Consider the following 22178-nt stretch of genomic DNA (forward strand, 5'->3'; position numbering starts at 1 on the left):
TATCCAACATTTGTAGGGTATGAGCATGAAACTGGGTTTCAGCTCAGGAAACTACAGGAGGACAAGATACATCTCTGTACGAACTGTCTCAAAGAAGTATAAAAGTTTCACTGAATTTGTAAATACTAACAAAGAAAGATGACAAAGCTACATGTATACTGAAATTTAGTGCAATTCCTTAAAGCTGCATTCAAAACGCCCTCAGCAATGCACTTCCAATGAAATGTCTAGGTAAATGTGCGTTTTGGGCTTCCGTCTTCAAAACTCTTGCGTTCATACATAGCTATGCAATGGCTGTATGTACAATCTACCTACAGCCATTAAACGTGCATTGAAAGTTAAACCAGGTTAAACTTTGACCAATCAGGGATTTGGATTTGATAGTGACGTATGGAGGGCTTCCCCTTAACTTCAAGGAAGTGCCAACTGTAGGCCTCCACAATAAATCGCAAATTTATCGTTATCGCGATATCAAGCTGTGAGAAAAAAAAACCTGGAGGAAGATTCACGAGACTTTCGACTCTTCCAAACAGTAGAAAAAGAAGACAAAGAAGACCCTCCCTGCTTGCTCAGTGAGAACATCATGAACACGTGCAGTAGTACCAGTGTCGTAAGAAAAACATTTCGAGGAAAATTGATAAAGTGTAATAACGCAGTAGTACCAGTGTACAAGAACCCGCATGTAGCACATTCTTGAACACGCGTCAAATTCCCGGTGTGTCCATAATTTAAGAGAAACAGTAAATCTAAAGTCCTCAAATAGACATCTAAAGCTTACAGCAACTTAAATAACAGCCTTAATGAACGTACATATTACTAGCCATCACTATAGAAAAATCTAAAGAGGAGGAAATACTTGCAATTGCAAGTGCAAATACACTGGTGTCGGTGTGCTAGAAGCATGCAGGATTAAATAAATACAGTCTAGTATAAAATGGTTTGAAACATAATCTTCACTGAGATTATTCCTAAAATACACTCTGTGCTTCAGGAACATTCTTACATAACGGTGGATTTTGTCAGACTCCCTGTGAAGATTTCTCCCATTAATCGTCTTCCAGCCAATCTTTGGCGCACGCTGACAGGCGGCGCAAAATTTAGGAACTGTGATCAACACTCACGCTAAATGGGTGGAGATGATGATGCTCATGCAATATTTTTGGAAACAGTTTCAGTTCATCCTTGAAGGAGTACATAGCCAGACTGTTAATCATTTCCTTTTGTCCAAAAACAACTTTTTCCAGCATGAATCGTTTCTTCTGGACTACATCTATCTCAGGTTTGGAAGGCACATGTACATGTCATAATTCATTTGCTTTTTCTCCAGATACTGAACATTTACAGGGTAAACAGTAAGCTTACAGAGGCTTATCAGAGCTACAAAAAAGAATTAATTTGCAAACACTTAATGCTGATCAGTCCTTCTCATGATTGTCTTCAAAAATGGATTTACTGCACAATGAATTTGCTCCACAATCACATATCTGTGCTATATCCTGCTTAAATGAGGGAATAAAACCTGTTAGAAGAAGGTGATGACAGTTGTTTCTCCACTTTCTAAATTAAGCAGCTTGACCCAATCACCTAGGGCAAATAACCAAGGAAACGTTATCTCTTCCACTGAGTGTTTTCACACTGGACTGTTTGGTTCACACCCGGCCTTTTTCCATTGGATACTGTATCATTACCCCGAGTTTACACTGGTCCGTCAGCGGTCGATCTCCGTTGGGTTACGTGGGGAGTTTGTATCACAAACGTCAGTTAGTTTACATCATCTCCGTTGCGTTTCCATCCTGGCTTCCAGAGGAGCGGTTTGTCCTGTCTTGTCATCAACATCCAAAACTTTGGCAAATATCAGGCCCCATTCCCTCTCCTTCCTCATAGAGTCATTCATGTTTTTGTCATAAATGATGTACTTCCAAAATTAAATTTTCGGCATCCATGACTGGGTGCTGGTTTTATCCGCGGATTTAACGTCCGTTACCGCATGGCCACGTAGTGTTGTTTTAAAATTACAACAGAAGCTTTTATTTTGAAACCGGGACCTGTGTCCTGTTTGTCCGGATTTTTGCCGGAATTTTGATGCATCGACAGACTAGAAATAGAAATTTTGTGTAATGCTGGCGTTGCAGTGTGGAGATGGATCTCAGTCACAGACATAACGGAGGCGATGTCAACATTGATTAATGATTTTTTTTTTTTGTGTCAATGTAACAAAGATGCACCACAAACATACCAGTGGAAATCAGCCTTTAGCCAGGTGAAAACATGGAGAAAATAAAAACACAAAAAGCGGCAATTCAAGTAATTATAAGAGCATTGGGTCACTTGCAAGTGAACCTTGGTGGGAAGCAGTACAACCAAGGCAAAGATTTAAACCAAAGACAGTAAAGTAATAGCCCCCAACACAAATGTAGAGAAGCAGGAATCACAAAACTGTGTTATCTGTAAAGACGGTGCAGTGAGGAGGTGAAAGCATAATGACCAGAAGACCAGCAGGACAAGCTAGTTTGCTTTTTTTCCTCTTTCTGGTCGTTAATCGTTTCATGCAATGCAATCATGAGCAAAGACTCATCAATATCACAGCAAACAGGAGAAATGAGCGTGTCAGATATGATTTTTAGTAGTTTTGCAAGATCTGTCAATGAAACAAGAGTGATGTCTTTGTGTCAGTGTATGAAAACTCTAAACATACATGTAAGCACGTGGCAGAGTGAGTCCAGAGCAAACAGAGCTGGGGGGGGGGGGGTTCTGTAGTGTTTATCTTAGTGTGTGTGTTTGCTTAAGTTCTTCTGGAGAAACAGGGACTTCTCAGGCACCCCAGCCGGGGCTCTTATCCAGATCAATGTGGAAAAAGATGGCAGTGGAGAAGACAAAAGCAACACAGTGTCCATAAAGACCCACTTGGATCATCTTTAGAACTATTTTAAAAGCATTTCTAGGACAAAGTTTCTGCAGAGCGGCAGGAGTTCATCAAATAATTCTCTCGGATTTGTAGCTGTTGGTACATAGTAACCCTGTCTCCTCTTCCCGACATCCCTTTGCTTACACTCTCTCTTGCTAGCTTACAGCCCCTCACAACCCCAACTTAACATTACTGGTGAGACAATAATGGTCAGCAATATCAGAGCTATCCAGCCATACAGTTTAAAGACAGATACCAGCTCAGACGAATAAAACAAAGACGTACATGGGTGTATGTGTCTACAAGTGGATGCATCGGAACAGAGCAGAAGAGAGAGCTTGTGACCTGTTGATAGTCAGCTTCTACTTCACACCTACAAGCTTTTTCAAATGGCATTTTTGTTTTCGTTTGCTATTGATTCCAAACGATTTGAAAGAAGAAATACTCAGAAATGCAATTTTAAGATAAATTTTCATATATACGCATATGTCCTCCATCATCAGAAAAAAAAAAAAACACCACAAGGCCATGTTCAAAACTCTAAAAAAAAAACACTCTTTTCATCAGAGCGGGCCTTTAAAGTATGCTGATTGACCACTCAAAGGCTTTTGAAGTGTGTAGAAAACCAAATTATATTTCAAAAGTTTAAAAGAACACAGGAATAAAGAGGGTTAAAACAGTAAAACAATATTTGTTTTTACTGTGAAAGCACAGTAATGCTGTGAATGCAACTAACAGTCATTTATTTCAGCCTTTAAATACTAACTAAAAGCTGCTCTTGTTGGCTTTAGCCGGCAGGTCATCTGGCGAGAGCTGGTTTAACTGGTGACCAGCTGTCAAACTCTCACCCATGCTGGTCAAGCTGGTCACCGGGTCTCAGGTGAAGGAAGATTTTCCAGTTCCTACAGTTTCTCTCAAAAACAGAGGAGGCGGTGCACTAAAAGCGGATGTCCTGTTTGCAGAGCAAACACCTTTACATCATGTTTATATAATAAATGTTGAACTGCGATGGGACAAATGAACTAGGAAAGGCGTATGGAGGTTTGAGGGGATTTTTTGTCTCCTCAAAGTATCATAGGCTCATAAAGTTTGTTGCTTTTGAGGGTTTTTTCAAACAAGTCAGTCATATTAGTGTGTGTCAAGAAATAAGCATATTTATGCAATGGTTTATATTAAAGGAGACATGTAGACAAAGCAGGTTGACCCATAGGGTGAGGAAAGGGTAACAGGAAACGCCTTTTGTCATGAGTGTCAGCGAGAAGTGGGCTTTCTTTATCAATAATAGATGGTAAGATGGTAAGAGGAAAATGAGGCGAGGAAGCCCGACGGCTGTATCAAAAACAGTTCATGAGTCACTGGCTCTGCAAGAAGCTTTGACTTTGCGCACCTCGCGGAGGAGCGCTAATAAACAGTAAATTCACAAAACAAGAAGAATCTTTTCCCTGTCGGTACTTGCATGTATGGCAAGTATGGTCCGGTGTGTACACCACCAGCTGGATGTGTGCTCATAAAACCACGTAGAGCGCGTTCTGGAACACACCACACACGGCCAGTGGGACTGCAGCATAAAACTTAAGTTTGTGTCCGTCTTCTTCTATGGTTGAGGAAGGGCTCTACCGCCTCTAAAAGTTCCTGTTGTACTTTGCGATCCCAATGACTTTGTGGCTGGTGGTTATTATAATCATTTAAAATGATTTAAAATTAGTGTTGATGGTTTGACAGCCCTAGTTCCCAGTGGTCTTTTAACCCTTGTGCTATCCTAGGCACTTTAACGTTGGGAGTTGGGTCATCTAGACCCCACTAGACAGTGCGCTGAAGCTTTTTTCTTCAATGATTTGTGATCTTCACTGGTGTCCATGGATTACATGAAATCTTTCCACCTTTATCCACCTTTGTCATGGTAGGGAGAACACGTCAATGTAAGGGTGGGGTCATCTAAGTTAGCACAAGGGTTAATTAGGGTTATGCCATTTCCAGGCAAGATAAAAATTTAAAAACTGGCATTTTCTAGAATACAGTTTCTGGAGAGCAGCAGGATTTTTTTAGAAATTCGCCTCTGAGTTGTGGTCAAAATTGTTGGTGCAGAGTAACCCCGCCTCTTCCTGTTGCTGAGAGTTCAGAGCAGGGAGCTGGTGGCCACCTTTTCTAAATCACAAATAAGTTCTTTTTCCACCTGCATTTTTAAATCTGCTCCTGATTCACAGTGATTTAAAAAAATACTCAGAATTCCAATATTGAGGTTAATTTTTTATGATCTATGTTCCCCATCTTTAGAAAAATGCCACAAGAACATGGACTGAAAAAACATGGGTCTTTAAAGTAAAACATGCGCACAACCAAATCCTGTAAGCAAATCTGCTGTTTCTTTTGTGGAAATGCCACGCTCTTCCAGATGTCATTCCAAGCTAATCACAGCCTCGACGCCCACAGCGCATTCTGTCTTTTATAGGCCTCTAAAGTGGGCCAAATGAGCGGAAGCTCCAGTGTCAGTGACACGGGATGACAAGTAAAACCTGAGCACATTGTAGGAGGAACAAAGAGCGAGGCTGCAGCTCATGAAAGATGTCACGGAAACACATAAATTGGACTTGACCTGCAACATTTACTTGTATACAGAGTTTTCTAGGTGCTTTTTAGATTTTGAGGGATGTTCAAAAAGTGGGAAAGGCCTTCTGCACCTGACTATTATGTGTTTTTAACATGTTCTTGTAACATTAATTTCACCATGGAGGACATATATAGAGAAAATTAAGATTAAAAACTGCATTTATAAGTATTTATCTATTCCAGTTGCTGTGAATCAGGAGCAGATGAAAACAAGCTGTTGGGAAAAGCTTGCAGCTGGGACGTTTGGAGCTTCAAGCTCCCTGATCTGATCCATCCACTTGCAGACAAATAGATCCATGTATGTCTCAGTTTTCCTCGTCTGAGCTGGCATGTGGCCTAAAATAGGAAGAAGGAGAATGAATCCAAGAACTGCCAGCTTACTGCTCTCGGAAAAGAGAATTAGAACAAGGTAACAGGTCTTAAAAAAAAAAAATCCTGATCAGCTGTTGACAGCTCAAAACCAAACTTTACTGCTAATGACAGCTTGTGGGAAAAATCAGTCATTTCTATTCAAAATCAACCCGTTTATTATCACATGTACTTTTCATAAAAGCCACAAAACTAACATTTGTCTACCATTTATGGAGATCTCTTTCTGGCTAGACAAGAATTTCCACAAACTGAAAAAAAAACCCATCCATCATGGTCAAATTGAGCTTAAAAATCCTCCTTTGTACTGAGCAGTGCGCTCCGGGGCTGAGTGAGGCAGGCAGCCAGAGATGGAGGAATGGTCAGGGGGATAGAGAAAGGGATATTAAGTGACATAAAAGAGATTTCACAGAAGGAGGGATGTTACCGAAGGGCATTGAGGGAAAAGATGGAGGGAAAAGGAGGGAGAGGGAGATCACAACATGAAATCTGATCGTCCCCTGGAGCCAAAAGTCAGCCATTCCCTCTGCAGCCCAACAAACACCCAACAATGAAAGACAGACAAAGGAGCCAGAATGGAACTTCTCTTTGTAATCTGTTGATATTTTTTCCCTTCAATGTTGTTAGACATTTAATAAGAGTCTAATCAAACTGTTCCATTTTCTTTCTTCACATGTCCAACAACATAGATGCACAGGCATACTGTTTTATTTGACAAAGAGAGTAACTAATCATCTTTTCTGCCATAATTCTGTTCTTTTTTTATTTTATTTTTAACAAACACTTGTCTATGCTTGGTTGTGTCCAGATCAACATTTTTGTGAACCCTCTTTCAGGGGTTGACATAGCCCAGAAATTTGCACTGGCCCACAGGGCCAGTAGTTTTTGAAACTTACTGGCCCTGCCTGAAAGTTACTGGCCCGACACCGCGCATAGCGGGACCCGCCGCTCCGCAGGTGCTTGCAACTTTAGGGGGGTCTGGGGGCATGCCCCCCCGGAAACTTTTAATATGGTACAATTTGGTGCATTCTGGTGACATCACTTATTTCTACACTTTTCAATGACTGAAAATAGACCATATCAAACTTAAATCTGCTCTAGTCTGTTTCAGATGTTTTGAAGAGAGCACTGCAGTGTAGTAGGTAACACTAGTTCAGAAGTTTTCATGGTGCTTCTAACGGCAAATATCGCAATAAATCATAAACCTTAAATGTGTTAAAACAATCTAATGGCAGCTTGAACCATTTAACGAATCAAATAAATCCCTTAATGCATTTGACCAATCGGATGGACGCCTTCACATTGTTGACCAATCAGATGGAGCCCTATTATGTTAGATGTTTGTAACCTATGTCAACGTGGGTCATTTGGAGTATAATTTTTAAACTGGGAATGGTTATTTGGTTATTTTGCTGTTTGTTTATATACCGCAAATTATATCGTTATCGCAATTTTAATCTCTGATATCGCATATCGCGAGTTTTCCTCATATTGTGCAGGTCTAACTGAGATCATTCAGCTAACTAGAAATACTTACTGCTTACAGTGTTGTAAAGAAAAACAAAATTAAGTAGTTTAACATTCTACTGCATTTGAGTCTGAGATTCAGGTATTTGGAGTTGCCTTTGATTCTTTGACATTCAGCTTAAAGCTTAGTGGATACAGTTTCATCTTCAATGCATTCATTAAATATCTTGCTGTCCATACTACTAATTATACCCACTACTCCATCCAACATATTCCTATCTATTCCTGCCATGTCTTCCACATCTCTGACATGCTTCAGTCTCTCTTCAGTGACGGTGTCGGATTTATAATCAAATGTAATAATAACCCACTGGCTTGTGCCTTCGTTGTTGCTGTTTAACATTGTTTTGTATTGAATTGTTACATTCAATAAAGTTTGAAAAAAAAAAGTAGTGAGCGCGTGCCGCGTGGTGCTCGGCAGTGAAAGCAGAGCGCGCGCAGGCGGGAGAGAAGGAGAAGTGATCAAAGGTTTCCCATAGAAACCCTTGAAGTCTGAACACAGGACTAGCAGAAAAACTAAATTATGAAGACGAGGTAAATCTACACGTTTTCGCAAAATTTACTTTATTGAAAAAGGTGAAGAATATATAAACCGTTAAATATTTTAGTGGCCCGAGCGGACAAGTGAAAAGTAAAGTCTTGTGGTCCGCACTGCTCGAAAAACAGGACCGGGCCAGCGGACAAATGGCTATGTCGAGCCCTGTCTTTACATTCCTTCAACTCCCGTAACTCTTTATCGGTAGACGCAATGGACATAATTCCATCGGATTTTGTGGCTTTGCATGATTATGCGAAGCCCTACGTTAGATTTATGTTAGCACAGCCGATATGTAAAGCCGCTTTTTCTGCATCAGTATCGGCTGACTCCTGTTGACCACATAAATTGTCAAAAGGTTACAGTATGTCAAAGAGTGTGTGTATGTTAGGCATTGCTGGGGACACTTATGGTGTTAAAGGGTCATAACTGGCTCATGTAGGAAGGATGAAATCACTTTGATTCGTCTTAGCCTAAAGACCAGATGGTGTTTTTAACATGTTCTTGTGGCATTTTTCTCATGAAGGCAGACATTTATAAAAGAAAATTATGCTTATAATTGTAATTCTGACTTCATACAAATCATTGTGAATCAGTAGCAGAGTTTTAAATAAGCCATTTGATAAAGACCGTATTTGTTACATAGAAAATACGCTGGGCGGGTCACAAGTTCCCTGCTCTGCTCAACTCTGCCATGTTGGAGCCAGACGTCGTCGGTAAACATGTCCGCTTGTAGACAAATAGATCCATGAACGTCTTTGTTTTCCTTGTCTGAGCTGACATCAGGCTCAAAACTGTACGTCTGGATAGCTCCGATATCGCTCGCCATTTTTGTTGCACCGTTGGGGGTGTGAGGGGCTGTAAGCCAGCAGGAGAGACTGTAAACAAAGATCTCTCAGCAACGGGGAGGTTTCTCCAAAGCAATGGTCCTGCCCACAATTCAGAAACAAATTTCTAATGAACTCCTGCCGCTCTGCAGAAACTATGTCCCAGAAAACAACACTTTTTTCCCCCATTTTCATTAAAAACGGCATAATCACTGGGAACGCTTTCAAAATAGATCAGAAGATGATCGGAGTGGGACTTTAAGGAATTTCTGTTACTCTGAAAGTCTGATCAAACCAACTTCAAATGAAGAAACTATCAAAATCTTTCTTAAACTCCTGAAACATAATTCTAACATTTAAATCAATCCTGCAAAACTCATTCTCTCAGTTTCAAGACCTTTCAGAAATATTAGCATTCTCGTTTGTTGACATTTCTTTCTCAAACCAGAGGGACAAACTGCATTTTGTGTAACCAAAGTGAGGAGAGGCTAGCAAGGAAGGTAAAGAAGGGTCAATCATGTAGAAAAACCAGAGGACAGCTTTATGGATTAGGACGTCTAACGACCTGTGCTCCTCAGGAACAGGCTGTAGATCTTCATCACCTCTTCCAACAGTAAGAAAACACACGCCTAAAGCCCCTTCTCTTTCGCTTCCACCCTTTTACTTCTGTGAGGATAGTATACTTTTTATGTACTTAAAATGTTCCTATTTAGTCTGAAGAAGTATTCAGTTAGTATACTTCCTACATCACACATACATGGTATATAGTAACTTACTATACTTATACTCCACTATATATACTAAGTAAACTTAGTAAAACAAACTTCAAATATTACTTTTTGCTGAGGGAACTCAAGAGTCACTTTAACCCAAGTCGTGGACCTGATTCTTTTCAAAGTTTCGTTCTTTCCATCCGGACGGACAAAGGACATGGGGATTTAACGACATTTAAGGAGGACGGACAAGGTTCCAAAAACTGCACGACTTCAACCCTTTGCTAATGCAGGAGGATAAGCTGTGCTTAACTCCATTAAACAATTAAAGCTATTTTCTGAATTAACAGTCTGTTCACGCAACTTCAGTTTGAAGACTGAAGCTGCAAGACGAGCCAAGACAGAAGCACCTTCAAAGAGACGTAAAGAAACAGACGAGAAAGGGTGGAATTTTGATAGAATCAGCAGAGCGGGCTCATGGGAACAGACCGGACAGTCTTTACTGCTCTGAAGCAAGGACGCCTGCTGCTGACAGTTGGCATTGATTGTGTTCTTTTTATAAGGACCGGTTAGGTAAAGCTCTCTTTGACAACTGCAGAGAGGAGGGGGTCCACTCCAATCTCTCTTTGCCCCCACCTAGATTTTTTTTTTGTTTTTTGGCAGGAATCCCACAGACACAAAGACAGAGAAAAGTGATGCACCTCTAATTGGCTCCAAGCAACAAAAACCAAAAGCATCTGTCTGAGTGAAGCCTTTCTGAGGAGACCAGGAGAGGCAAAGGACAACTTTTTACAGGGAGGAGGTTAAAAAGACAGGAGTTTCAAGGAAAATAAGGCTTCTTTTAAGCTTGGCCTACAGGGGGGGACTTGCCAACATCATCAACAAGAATATTTTCTTCACACCCAATTTACCAGTTGATGAGTTTTCATAATAAGGAAACATCAAGGACACAGAAAGCGATTTAAAAATATATATATTTTTCTGAAGTGAACGGCTTTTGTTAGCATAAAGCATAGATGAAGAACCAATAAATGGGAAGAACAAAACAACAACGAGAAGGCGAACCAATTCAAAACAAAAACCTATTTAAACACGTGGAAGATTTAACTTCTAATTTTGATTAAAAAAACGTTGGCGTTGCTCTGGTCTAACAAAGAATGAGGATATCGAACAGCAAACAGCCATTTAAAAATGAACTGCTGACACATTCATTTATTTTGCTTTTTACTTTTTTAAAATAAATTTTACTTTAAAGTCTTTCAAGGAATTAGACATTTACTATGCAAGAAAACTCAGGACCTTTGACTGGAACGTTATAGCTTTGAAGTTCTAAAGCAGGGGTGTCAAACTCTTTTCACTGAGGGCCAAATCTGCATAGTGGTTGTCCTCAAAGGGCCAGATAGAACTTAGACATGTAACTGAATGTAATGAAAAATAAATGTAACTACTCCTTAATGTTAAATAACTCATTATTTATGCATTATAACTTTTTCAAGTGACAATTACAGATACACAGAAAACATATTTGCTTGTTACTCTAGCATAAATCCTTTAAAATTTGATCCTGTCAGGTTAGGTTATATTGAAAGTGTTTAAGTCCTAATGTGCAGTTGCCCAATCGGATATTTCAAGTCCAATTCCCCCTAGATATGAATAAATACACAGCAATTTTTATTTTTTATTTTAAGAAATTAAAAAGTTTTATGTTTGACACATGTGCTCTAAGGTTTTAATCAAATATCATGCAGACACACATGCTTCAAAGCACTTCCAGATAGAGATGGGCATCAGTGCCAGTATAGGTCGACATTTGCATAATTTAAGTTAATCGGTCCGATATTAAAAAAAAAAAAAAAATCGACAGATCTTCTGTTTTCAGAAACACTGGGTTTTTTTTAAATACTTGTTCCGAAGCTCATGTTTACAGTCATAGTCGGTAATTGACTGTTTTCAGGTAATTGTTGTTTTTGATAGCAATACATGTTGCTCCTAATAGATCCCCTGCAATGGAGAGCTTATGGCTTACAGTTATGTCCAATATTCAATAAATGGTCTGAATGCTTGTAGATATTTCCATGAAATTTTTAACGTGATACTTGTTCCTAGGAGATCCTTTGAGATCAAGTACAATGTGATTGTCTTGTTAAAAAAAAGTTGTGCGTTTCTTATAAAGAAAAATAAAGGGGAAACCTAAACTTTGTGTTACTGTAGACATGTAAGTATTGGTATCGGCAAATATTGGTTATCAGCTACAGATGCAGGGGAAATATCGGTTATTGGAAAAAATTATATCAGCCCGTCCCTACCTTTAGATTTAAAAATTGTTCATTTAAAAAGCTCTAAAAGAAAATTCAGTCATACTGCAGCTTTAAAAGTGAAGCTTTATTAAAAGACACAAAGACGTTTTCTTTATTTTAGCACCAAAACACCTGAAACAAAAAAATAATAATATTATGCTGGATCAGCAAAGTGAAGGAAAAAGTTTTGAGCGGATTGGCCAACAAAAAAATAATATATAGTTTACAACACTAATTAAAATCAAAAATTTTGGAACCATTTTAAATGTATACCCTAAGAGATCATTATTCAACGGAAATGTTTTAGCATTGGTCTTAAAATGGTTTTTACTCTAATCCCAACTGTACTTTATTAAGGACAAGCATAAAGAGCTGAATTGTGTCTCCTTCATCACATATGTTTAAATTAAAGCAATTTAAAGTTGTATACATAGAGGCAGTGCAATAAAAGACATTATGCAATCATCAAAATTGATTTCCTATAAGAAATCTGAAAAAAGTCGGATCATCAGCACAAACTGTGCACAGTCTGCACTGGTTAGTCTGTTCAAAATCATCAGAAAGTTTGGAATATTTAGGGAAATTTTAATAAAAGCTTGTCTCGCATGGGGTCGAATCACGGAGGTCAAGCAGATAGTGGTACAAATCCTTTTTTTCTTACTAAAAAAAACAAAAACCCAATATGGTTCAGGTCATAATGCTGCCCCACATTTGATAGGATAATATCTCCTCACCACCGTATCAGTGTTCATCTCCTTTCCACGCTGGGAAACTGCAGGCTCAGGCTGGGTGGAATACTGTGTCAGTGTGTCAGCTCAGCATGCTGGGCCTCGCCACAGCCTCAGCCACTTTCAGGTGGCACTGTGAGTGCCTGGGGCACAGAAGGCCAAAGTGTTATGTGATCAGATCGCGGTCAGGCTGAAAAGTTATCGTCACACCACACTCCAACTGAAGCTCCTCGGGAATTTTAAAGCCTGGCTTGACTCCTTAAAGACCGACTTACCAGGGTAAAAGATCCCCTAGAAACCCACGCATTTCCAATCTATTAGGATTATTTCTTATTAATGCTATTGATCAGAAAACAATACGATTATCAAACACTAATGTCCAATGTTGTCTAAAAAAAGGGACTACTGGAACCACTGTACAAAACACATAATTTTCTTTAAAGCTCCCATCCACTGAAAATGGGGTTTTTAACATGTTCTTGTAGCATTTTTCTCATGATGGAGGACATATATGTGGAAAAGACAGCCAAGAAACTGTAGCTGCTGCGACAAGAAGGGAAGAAAAAGTCTCCAGATTTAATGTTCAGGGATTTTCCAAGCTCTTAGCCTCTGCTTCCAAACACGCTTCGCTGGTAACCAGAGGAAAGGTTGTGGCTCGATGCTCAGTGACAGACGGCAACACACAAGAAAAAAGAAGAGTGCCAACAGTAGAAAAGAAAAGCGCCTTCGACAGGGTTTGTGCATTTTTTCCCTCCATTTTCTTTAGCCTCACCTCCACCTGAGGGGTCAACTCACATGCCCCCCTCCACCCCTAACACACATTTATCAGGCGATCTCTGCAGTGGAGACACACCTTCACGGAGGCCTGTGGCCAAGTTTTAAACCTGGTTTCACATGAGTTGCTCCACCCGCCCATCCACTGCCTCAAAACAGCACCACCCAAAGCCATTTCTAATTCATTCTTGTTTTGACTGCATTGGTCTCCACCGTTGACTGTATAAGGGAACAGGACCGAGTGGATGTGACGCCCCCCACAGACAATGACTGACTTCTGGCTTCAAACAAATGAAGTCCATTAAGTTGGCCCATTTTTAACTTTTTTCCCCATTTTTTCCGCCATGTTGGAGCCAGAGGTCAAAGGTAAACGGTGACTGCTACCGTAACGGCTAAAAGCAGGTCGTATCAACACTTTCAAAAGCTGAGCTGAGCACCAGCTGGCAAGAAAGCCCAATCCGCTTTCCCTCACTCCCCCTCGTCTCCTTCCCCCAGTCCTTCTCTCCCCTCTTTCCACCATTCAGATCTGACTCTGAGCCCGTAACTACTGTGCGCCGGCTTTCCCTGCCAAGTTCACTCAACTGCAAACAGGGAGCCGGCCCTTTTTTAAGAGCTATAGTCGGTCAGGCCTGAGTAAAAAAAGGAGTTATTGTGCTGCGGAAAACTACTGTAAAATCCTCCTTTTTTTGTCCTTGGTCAACTTCCTCTACCAAGAGGTGGAAATGTTGACTTGCAAAGTTGCTAACTATGCACACGGACACGGCCTAGATCCTCTCTGGCAGACCTCCTGTACCGCCTGCAAGAGGCAGCGAATCACAAGCAACACGGTGGGCTGCCATGAGGGAAAACGGCGTTTTTCACATCCTGATGCAAAATAACAAATTCAATTTTGACACACCCAGAAACACACAACACTGATGGCATAATGTCATTGAATCTGCCCAAGTCTTTTCTCATCCAACTTTTTTGTATCCTCTTTGGTCTTCTCACACATGCTTCAGTGACAAGAAAGCGAATTTCCCGCTTTTTCTCAAGCTCTCACGCCATTTCACCTTCAAGGTGCATCGATTTTTATCCCAGAGAATGACGCAAACTAGAGATTTAAGTTTGCTAAAGCAAAATCCAAACCCAAGTTCTACTGTGAAGTTCTGTAAGTTGATCCGAACAGACAGTCCATATACAGTATGAGAGCAGTAAACTCGAATACAAACAGGACACTCAACCTTAGCATGGAATGTTTTTGGTATACATCATGCTTCCCTCTGATAGGTGACATACTCCCATTTTTACTTCTCTCAAGCCCATCAGGGATTTTTTTTTTCACACTTCCAACTACTTTAGAAGAGTTAAACCATCAGTTATATACTTTTTCTGAGGTTTGATGGTGCAAAATTTTGGTTTAAAATGTCCTTTTTGATTGATTTATTCAATTGCAAGTCTTTAATAAATACTTGCCTTTTTTAAAACAAAAACCAATCAGACTCCCAGTTATTTTACAAAAAACAACTAAATGCTGCTGAATTTACGGGGGCGGTCACAATCAGTAGTTACAAAAGTAAGATTATAATAATTAATGACTGTTTACTTTAACCCAAAAAAACCTAACTCCTCAACACCAAAAACAAGGCTTTGTCCCCAAATAAAAAAAAAAGGTGAAGACGTACTGTTGCCTCAATAAAAACTAGATTTAAAAAAAAAATCATGGCCATACACATACTTACTGTACTCAGGAACTTATTAGAACAGTCATATGAAGCCCTGGAATGGGCATTAAAAAAAAAAAAAATTCCCTCAAATTAGCATTTTGTGCGCGAAATGTTGACATGTGCCCAAGTTGGTAACTTGTCCATGCAAAGCGTTAACTTGTGTGCCCAAATTGCTATTATGTGCGCAGAAATGACCATTTTATTAGCATTTTTGTGCACACAAGTTAGCATTTTAGTGACAAAATGCAAGTATGTGCACAAAATAGCTAACAGTGCGCACAAAATAACATTTTACTAGCATGTTGTGTGCACAGGTTAGCATTTTGATGACAAAATGTTAACGTCTGCACACAAATTGCTAACCTGTGCCAACAAAAGGCTGACTAGTATGCACAATTTGCTTTTTGTGCACACAAATTAGCCTTCTACTAGCATTTTTTGTGTGCATTATTGGCTATTTGCAAATTTCCGCTTTGATCCCTAACTATTAAAAAACGATTTATTGCGGGACGATGTACTGCCCTGGATTTTAAAAGCGATTCGGACATAATGATCACTACTTTTTGTTTTGTTTTTTTCTTAAACAGTGAACATGACGTCATCCATTTCATGAAGTGACAATCTAATGATATGATATGAGTGTTTTATGACGACTATTTATAAATACACTGTGTTCAGATGATGGACATGTAGAGGGTTTTATGAAAAAACAACAACAATTTAATTCAGGGCTGCACGATGTGAGGTAAACTCAACAATTTGCAATATTGGTGATCAATATCACGATGACTGACTTGCGAGATAGCAAAACAACGAAATACATAATTTCCATTTCATTGCAACAGTTTAATTTAAATAAGAGTCAACAAAACTTAAATTACATTCCAAATAACCCTTGACTCCATAGGAAGCCAGCATCTAACATAAAAGGGCTCTATCCGATTGGTCAAATGGATAAATGGATTTATTTGATTCATTAAATACTTCAAGCTGCCATAAGTTTGCTTTAGCACATATAGGGCTACCATATCGTAATTTTCGCTGACTTTTGCGATATGCGTATTTCACAGCTTGATATTGCGATAACAATAAATTTCCAATTAATTGTGCAGTCTTAATTTAAATGCATTTCTTTTGCAAAAGTTGTTCAAAGGCAATGCTTTGTGGTCTATTTTCGCTAATTTTTGCAGAGACTTCCGGGAGGTTTCTAGGGCACTCGGTTTTGGAATTTGTAGATTGGGACGGCCCTAAAAACTGGCTATAGAACTGTATAGTGCACTTAGTAGTGAAGGATGCTAATAAAATCATAATTTGATGCCACGAAATTTCAATTTATGCACACGAAATGCTAATTCGAGAGAACAATACATTTTTTTTGAATATTTTTAGATTATCAATATAGTTGTGTTTTGTTTCATTTTTTAAAGATTAAAGTCTGAACTTCAAAATGCTACTTTTTTGTAACATTTAATTATAATTCTGAAACGGTTCCCCAAACTCTTGCATGTTTTACATTCTCCAAACAAAGCATGAAATCGAAATTTTACGTATTATTCCTTAAAAAAATATTTAAAAAAATAATTAAGAGATTAAAATAAGAATCCTCAGAATTTCATCGTAATTTGGAGAAGGGAAATATGAACATTCTGAGCTCGTAAGCATTTTGACAATAAAAGTTGAATTTGGGGAAAAATAAAGGTGTGAGTAAAACAAACACATCTTCACCCAAAAAATGAACTGAATCCCACAGTATTTTCACATCCAGACATTTCCACAGTGAGACATATTTCTGCAAACTCCCGGAGATCTTCAAGTTTGAGGTCAAACATTATGAGGTCTGCTCAGACTCAGCTGCACAGCTGCAGACAGGACACAGAGTCAGCGCTTGCAGTTATTGCACAATGCAGACACTGACGCGTTCTCACGCCTGCCCCGCTTTGGCACCCCTGTCGTCACAGGCACAAAGCCACAGGTATTCCCTAGTTTAAAGGCAGGTTTCCTTTCAAATAAATGAATGGGGACGGCATATGGAGAGCTAGCCATGACACATTTCACCGAGCTCATGCTGCATGTGTGGGTTGGACATTGGATTATACTGGGCTTGAAGTCATCTTCATATTGTTTGTGTGACGGCCAACTCAAAGGAAATGGTTTGCGTTTGTTTAAAAGGATTTTTTCCCTCCTGATTTGCAGGAACTCGTAAAAATTGAGTCATGGTGATGTCAAAGCGACTCGTCGGGAGCGACGCTGAGCATGAATAAGCAAATGATGGATGCACGACTGCCAAAGCTTGAGTTTGTTCAGTCCAGTTCAGAAGTAAAACGTCAGCAGTCGACTAATTCTTTCTTTAAATATTTGTTTATTATCATCAGTGCTCCATTTTTTCCATTAGATTTTGAACCCAAAACAAAATACATCCCAAGAGAGAGAAGAGGAGCCCACCTCCCGACCGGCCTGTAAGGTCTGAGAGTGAACATCAAGTGTGTGTCTTTGTGCGAGAGCTGGAGTCTTGTGTGTTTGTGTTGCACAATGGGAGAGTTCTTCCCATCTGTGCTTCTTCCAGCCCCCGCATCCCTGACCAGTGAAGCGAGAAACGACAGCTTTGCCTTGCACTCTGCTTCCCTCAGTCTTCCTCACAGCACTCTCCCACTCTTTATTAGCATCATCAACCACTCGTCCAAATAAAAATAAAAAATAAAAAAGCCTTGCTTTCCTCTAACCGTTTACTCTTAGTGGATTTTATTTATTTATTTTTCCCTAAACCAGATCACGCCGTGATTGTTCACATTGTCTGCAACGTTGTGTCTGTCTGATGTCAGCTTAACCCCACTACAAACCCTGCAGGGTGTCTACAAAAAACATACTTCTCATGTTCAAATTCTAGATTATCCCACTAAAGGCATCACTGTCTCTAAAACACGCTTTCCCAACCTCCGTCGCCATTTCTTGCCCTTCCGGCTCACCAAACTTCCCACAGGTCTCACTGTTGTGGAAAACATTAAAACAAAGAGAGCAGACAGTGGAATCATCCTCCCAAATATAGCACCTTAAAAAAGTAGCATGCTGTTTGATGGGGTTGTGCTATAAACAAAAAATGTTCATCATTCTCTACTGTCTTAAACATGAACTATTCTTAAACTGTAGATGTTTTTTATTCTGCAAGCCTTTGTAGAATGGACATAAACCCGGACGGACTGCAGCTTTAAATCTCTGCAAATGCGTCAGCGTGAATTTAATAAGAGTGCCAGGGTCTTTTCACATAAATGAATTACAAGCGCAAATCTATACTGTAAGGACTAAAATGATTTGAAAGTACCTTTATGTCATTAGAGCTGATAACTGTCTGTACTTTTACTTTCCAGTAACACTACCTCATCCTCTGCACGTCTCTTTAATGCCAGCACCCTGCTGTCTGACTGATCAAAAAGGCTACCATTCAAAAAAGTCAATAGTCTGTAGGGATTACATCTAACCGAAAAGGATGTCCTCATGTTTGTTTGCTTCAAGCTGTCATGACCCAGCATGTCCTCTGGAGTTAGAGAACAATCAAACTTCCACATGTGGTTTTTGTGCCGTCACCACGGTCTTCTGAAGGCAGTTATGAACTGTACTGTGGCTTCCAGGCGTGAGGAGAAAATGATAGTTTCTATAAAAGTGACCCATCGTCTTGAAGTTTGGACAGTAGTCGATACCAACAGTGTTTTACTAGAGGAGGCGGTCCAAGAAAAAGCTAAATACTTTGATTCAACATTGACGATAGAAGCCTCCCAAGCGTGGATCCAACCGCATTCATCTGCCCAGCGGACATTCCAGGAACAAGCAGAGGGAGATCTTTGGGCTGTCGGCCATCTAAGGTTGTCCAAAGTACACACAGTCCTGCATGTTTGAGTGAACACACCTTCCTACTCCTGTTATTAATCACTTGAACACCCCTTCACAGATCTAAGAAAGCAGGACAACTACATAAAAAGCAAAAATGCCAACAAGAACAAGCAAATTCCTGTTGTTCATGTCTGTTTAAGAGGACATTATAAACCTAACAATATGTGTATGAGACAGGAATCAACTCACCGAGGTGGTCTCCATGGAAACTGTTGTCGTGGGATGTTCTCCCATGAGACATGAGGTCATGATGGGCAGCAGGTGGCCATATTTGACCAGTCTTGCGAACGCTTACAATGGTGGCCTCAGACATGACGACATGTCCTCCATGCTGCCGGTGGTGACGTTTTTGTGACTGTGGCGTCGGCGGGCTGCTGCTGTCAAAGGAGTGTTGCGAGTTTTGGGAATTCTGAGACGGGGAGCGGCTCTTCTCCCTCAAGGGCCGCCGGAAGGCCGTGGTGGGGCTGGGTGAGATGTGACTGGACTGGCCGGACGAGAAGTCCTCCTCACTGGATGTCAGGTTCTCGTTGGAGCTGCAGTCCGGCGTGTAGCCGCCACCTCCTCCTGCATCCTCAAAGCTGCCTGGAGAGTATGAACGGCGCGGCCAGGTCAGGAGGTGGTCGTCCCCTCCCCCGTGGTCTCTCATTGTGACCGCACCACTCCCTCTTCCATCTCCACTACCACCTTCACCCATCATTACCCCTCCAACGTAGACACTAGAGTAGGCCTGAAATTCTGAAGGCTGCCAAGGAGGTGGAGGTTTACCACCGTTGGCCCTCCCTGAATGTCGCTGATTGGGTTCACCATCTTCATATTCTGCGTCGTACCCACATGTGCTCTCAGTGGATCGTCCTCTGTACACCGGTTTGGGTCTGAGATCGCCTGCCACTGTGGCCAAATTACCAGGAAGCGAATGTAGGGATCTCTTCCGCTCTATCTGCATAGCCTGACTACCCAGGGAGCTGATCTTCTCAGACAACTCCCGGTCATTAACACGAACCAAACCCCTCTCGTGATGGAATTCCATGTTGGTGTAAAATGGTGGGGGAGGAGGTGGTGGTGGCAGGTGCTTCTCCTGCCCCTTGGTTACATCCCCAGCAGAGTGAGAGTTGGCCCGTTTGATCCTCTCAAAGTTGGATCGAAGAGCTGCCACACCAAGTCCCATTCCTAGCTTGTCCTTGGGGTCAGAGGGCAGTTCTTTGTCTGGGGGTGGTAAGGTGGGCCTGCGTGGTGACATCGTAACGCCGCATCTCTGCTTGGACGGCGAGAGGCCGTCAAGGTGTTCACAGGAGCTGGATTCAGCCTGTGGTGGAATGTCAAAGGCTGCTTCCAGGCCGTCACCATGAGAGGCCGACTTCCTGGCTGGTGGTGGTCTGGGCTTGGACCTTCCATCTCCGAGAGGCTGAAAACGACTCCTATCCCCAACACTAGCATACCCTCCAACACCACCCGTCTCTTGGACATGAGGTTGCTGGGATTCTGCCCCCTGTGTGGCTTCAGGGTCCAACCCCTCATTCAGAGGTGTCTTCCTGAAGCCCCACCGCTGTTTGTCATAGCTTTTCCTCTCTTTGGCCAAAAGGGTCTGCAGGTAGATCATGCGGAAGCGCTCCTTATTCACTTCCTGCTCCAGGCGTCTGATGGACGCTTTGCACTTTTCCAACTCCTGCTCAATGCCCCCTACTGACCTCAGCTCCATCTTTGGGGGCTCGGACTCTGGGAACTGGGCCTTCCATGCCTCAATGAACCCCACAGGCTCCACCATAGTTAATTTTCGGTGTCCACTGAAAATAAAGACAAGGAAGAAAGGAGTTAAAGGTAACGCCAAGTGTTCACTTTGACCCCACTACGTCACGAAACAGCGAACACGTCGAGTCAATCGACGGTTTACAGGAGGCTCGTGAGGAGCGCGCGGGCCGACTGCAGACACTTGTCGCGGGCTGCGCAGCCGCAGCAGAACATCCGACTCGGACCAAGAGCCACGGAGACTGCGCGACACGGGGAGGGGGACAAATAGCCACTTTCCACTTCTTCCTCCTCGTGCATTATTTCAAGAAAAATAGTTTCAGAGCAATTTTTTTTAAATCTTCCGAACAATGACAGCTATCTGGAGGACACGAGTGGTCCGTTTTCTTCGGGAGAAATCCTTCAATCTTGCTCGGTTTACTCAAGCATCCTCGTCTTGTTCTGTTGTTTTTTCTTGAATTCTTCACGCGGCGGTTATTCCTTTCACTCCTGCCGTATCGTAAGTGTGTAAATCCCAGGTGCTGCTCCGCAGCGAGCTCCTTTGTACCAGCAGCTCAGGAGAAATGGGCAGAAAAAAGCAGCTGAGCACGAAAGGCGATAACATCCATGACTTGATTTTATTTTGAAATGCTATATCCAAAGCGGAGAAAACGGCATCGCGGCGTCTGTAATGTTGCCTCACACACTCATCCCGCGTCTCCGTCCGAGATTCTGCTGCTGCTGCATTCCCATCTCAGGCCAGTAGTACTGGAGAGGCTGAACGAATGGGAGGGACCAGGGGTGACGGAACCGGCTGGTTAAAGAGACAGACCGCGGATGCAGTCACCCTTTGCTTGACGGCGTCTTTTATTTTGACAAGACAGCTCAAAGTTTTAAATTAACCCCCTTCAAAGAAAATAAAAGCTTTTCGAGTATTTGACTATTAATGGCATTAACGTCTAACTATTATCAATATTCTTATTTTTTTAATAGAAACATTTTGTAGTCTATTACTATTAATATTTTTCATTTTAACCTAACAATTTCAAAAGCAGGTGTTCATGTGAAGCTGTTGGAGTCTTCAACTCAATGCTGCCACCTGGTGGACACTTTTTGGAAAAATATTTCAGTTAAATGTAGAGTCAGAAAAATACATTTTAAATTAAAATATCTGCAACCTTCAACACTAAAAAAATAATGCATTTTTTGTAATTTCTTACCGACTAAAACCCAACAATTGCACAAAAGTTCCACTTAACCTTTAAGAAAAATTCCGTTTTTGTGAGCATTAAACCTTTTATTTCTTAAAGGTACCTTTTATTGTACCATTTATAAATTACCGGTACTATATTTTAGTTGTATAACATTTTCTACTTTTGACAGCAGCACATTCAATTTCCCTTCAAAAGAAAATACACCGTGGGTCAAACAGGATCCTCCTGCTGCAGGAATTCAAAATGCAAGAAGTCCAACATGAAATTATCACTGACTTTGGTGCACCATCATCCTTTTTTTTAACCATTGTATGCAAACAATATTGAATTTAATAAATATACATGTGCTTTAAGGTTAATGTAATGAGAAAC

General features: G+C 41.0%; 1 protein-coding gene across 1 annotated transcript in view; it reads right to left on the reverse strand.

Annotated features, from left to right (window-relative positions):
* LOC101174443 (breakpoint cluster region protein) overlaps positions 1 to 21364 on the reverse strand; it is an 85093-nt gene extending 63729 nt beyond the window's left edge. The window contains exon 1 of the mRNA XM_023960573.1: positions 19060 to 21364. Coding sequence (XP_023816341.1) covers positions 19060 to 20632 — 1573 coding nt within the window. The 5' untranslated portion in view covers positions 20633 to 21364. The remainder of the gene's footprint in view (positions 1 to 19059) is intronic.
* Positions 21365 to 22178: the final 814 nt, after the last annotated feature.

This window comes from Oryzias latipes, chromosome 12 (assembly GCF_002234675.1).
Source record: "Oryzias latipes chromosome 12, ASM223467v1".
Taxonomy (NCBI): domain Eukaryota; kingdom Metazoa; phylum Chordata; class Actinopteri; order Beloniformes; family Adrianichthyidae; genus Oryzias; species Oryzias latipes.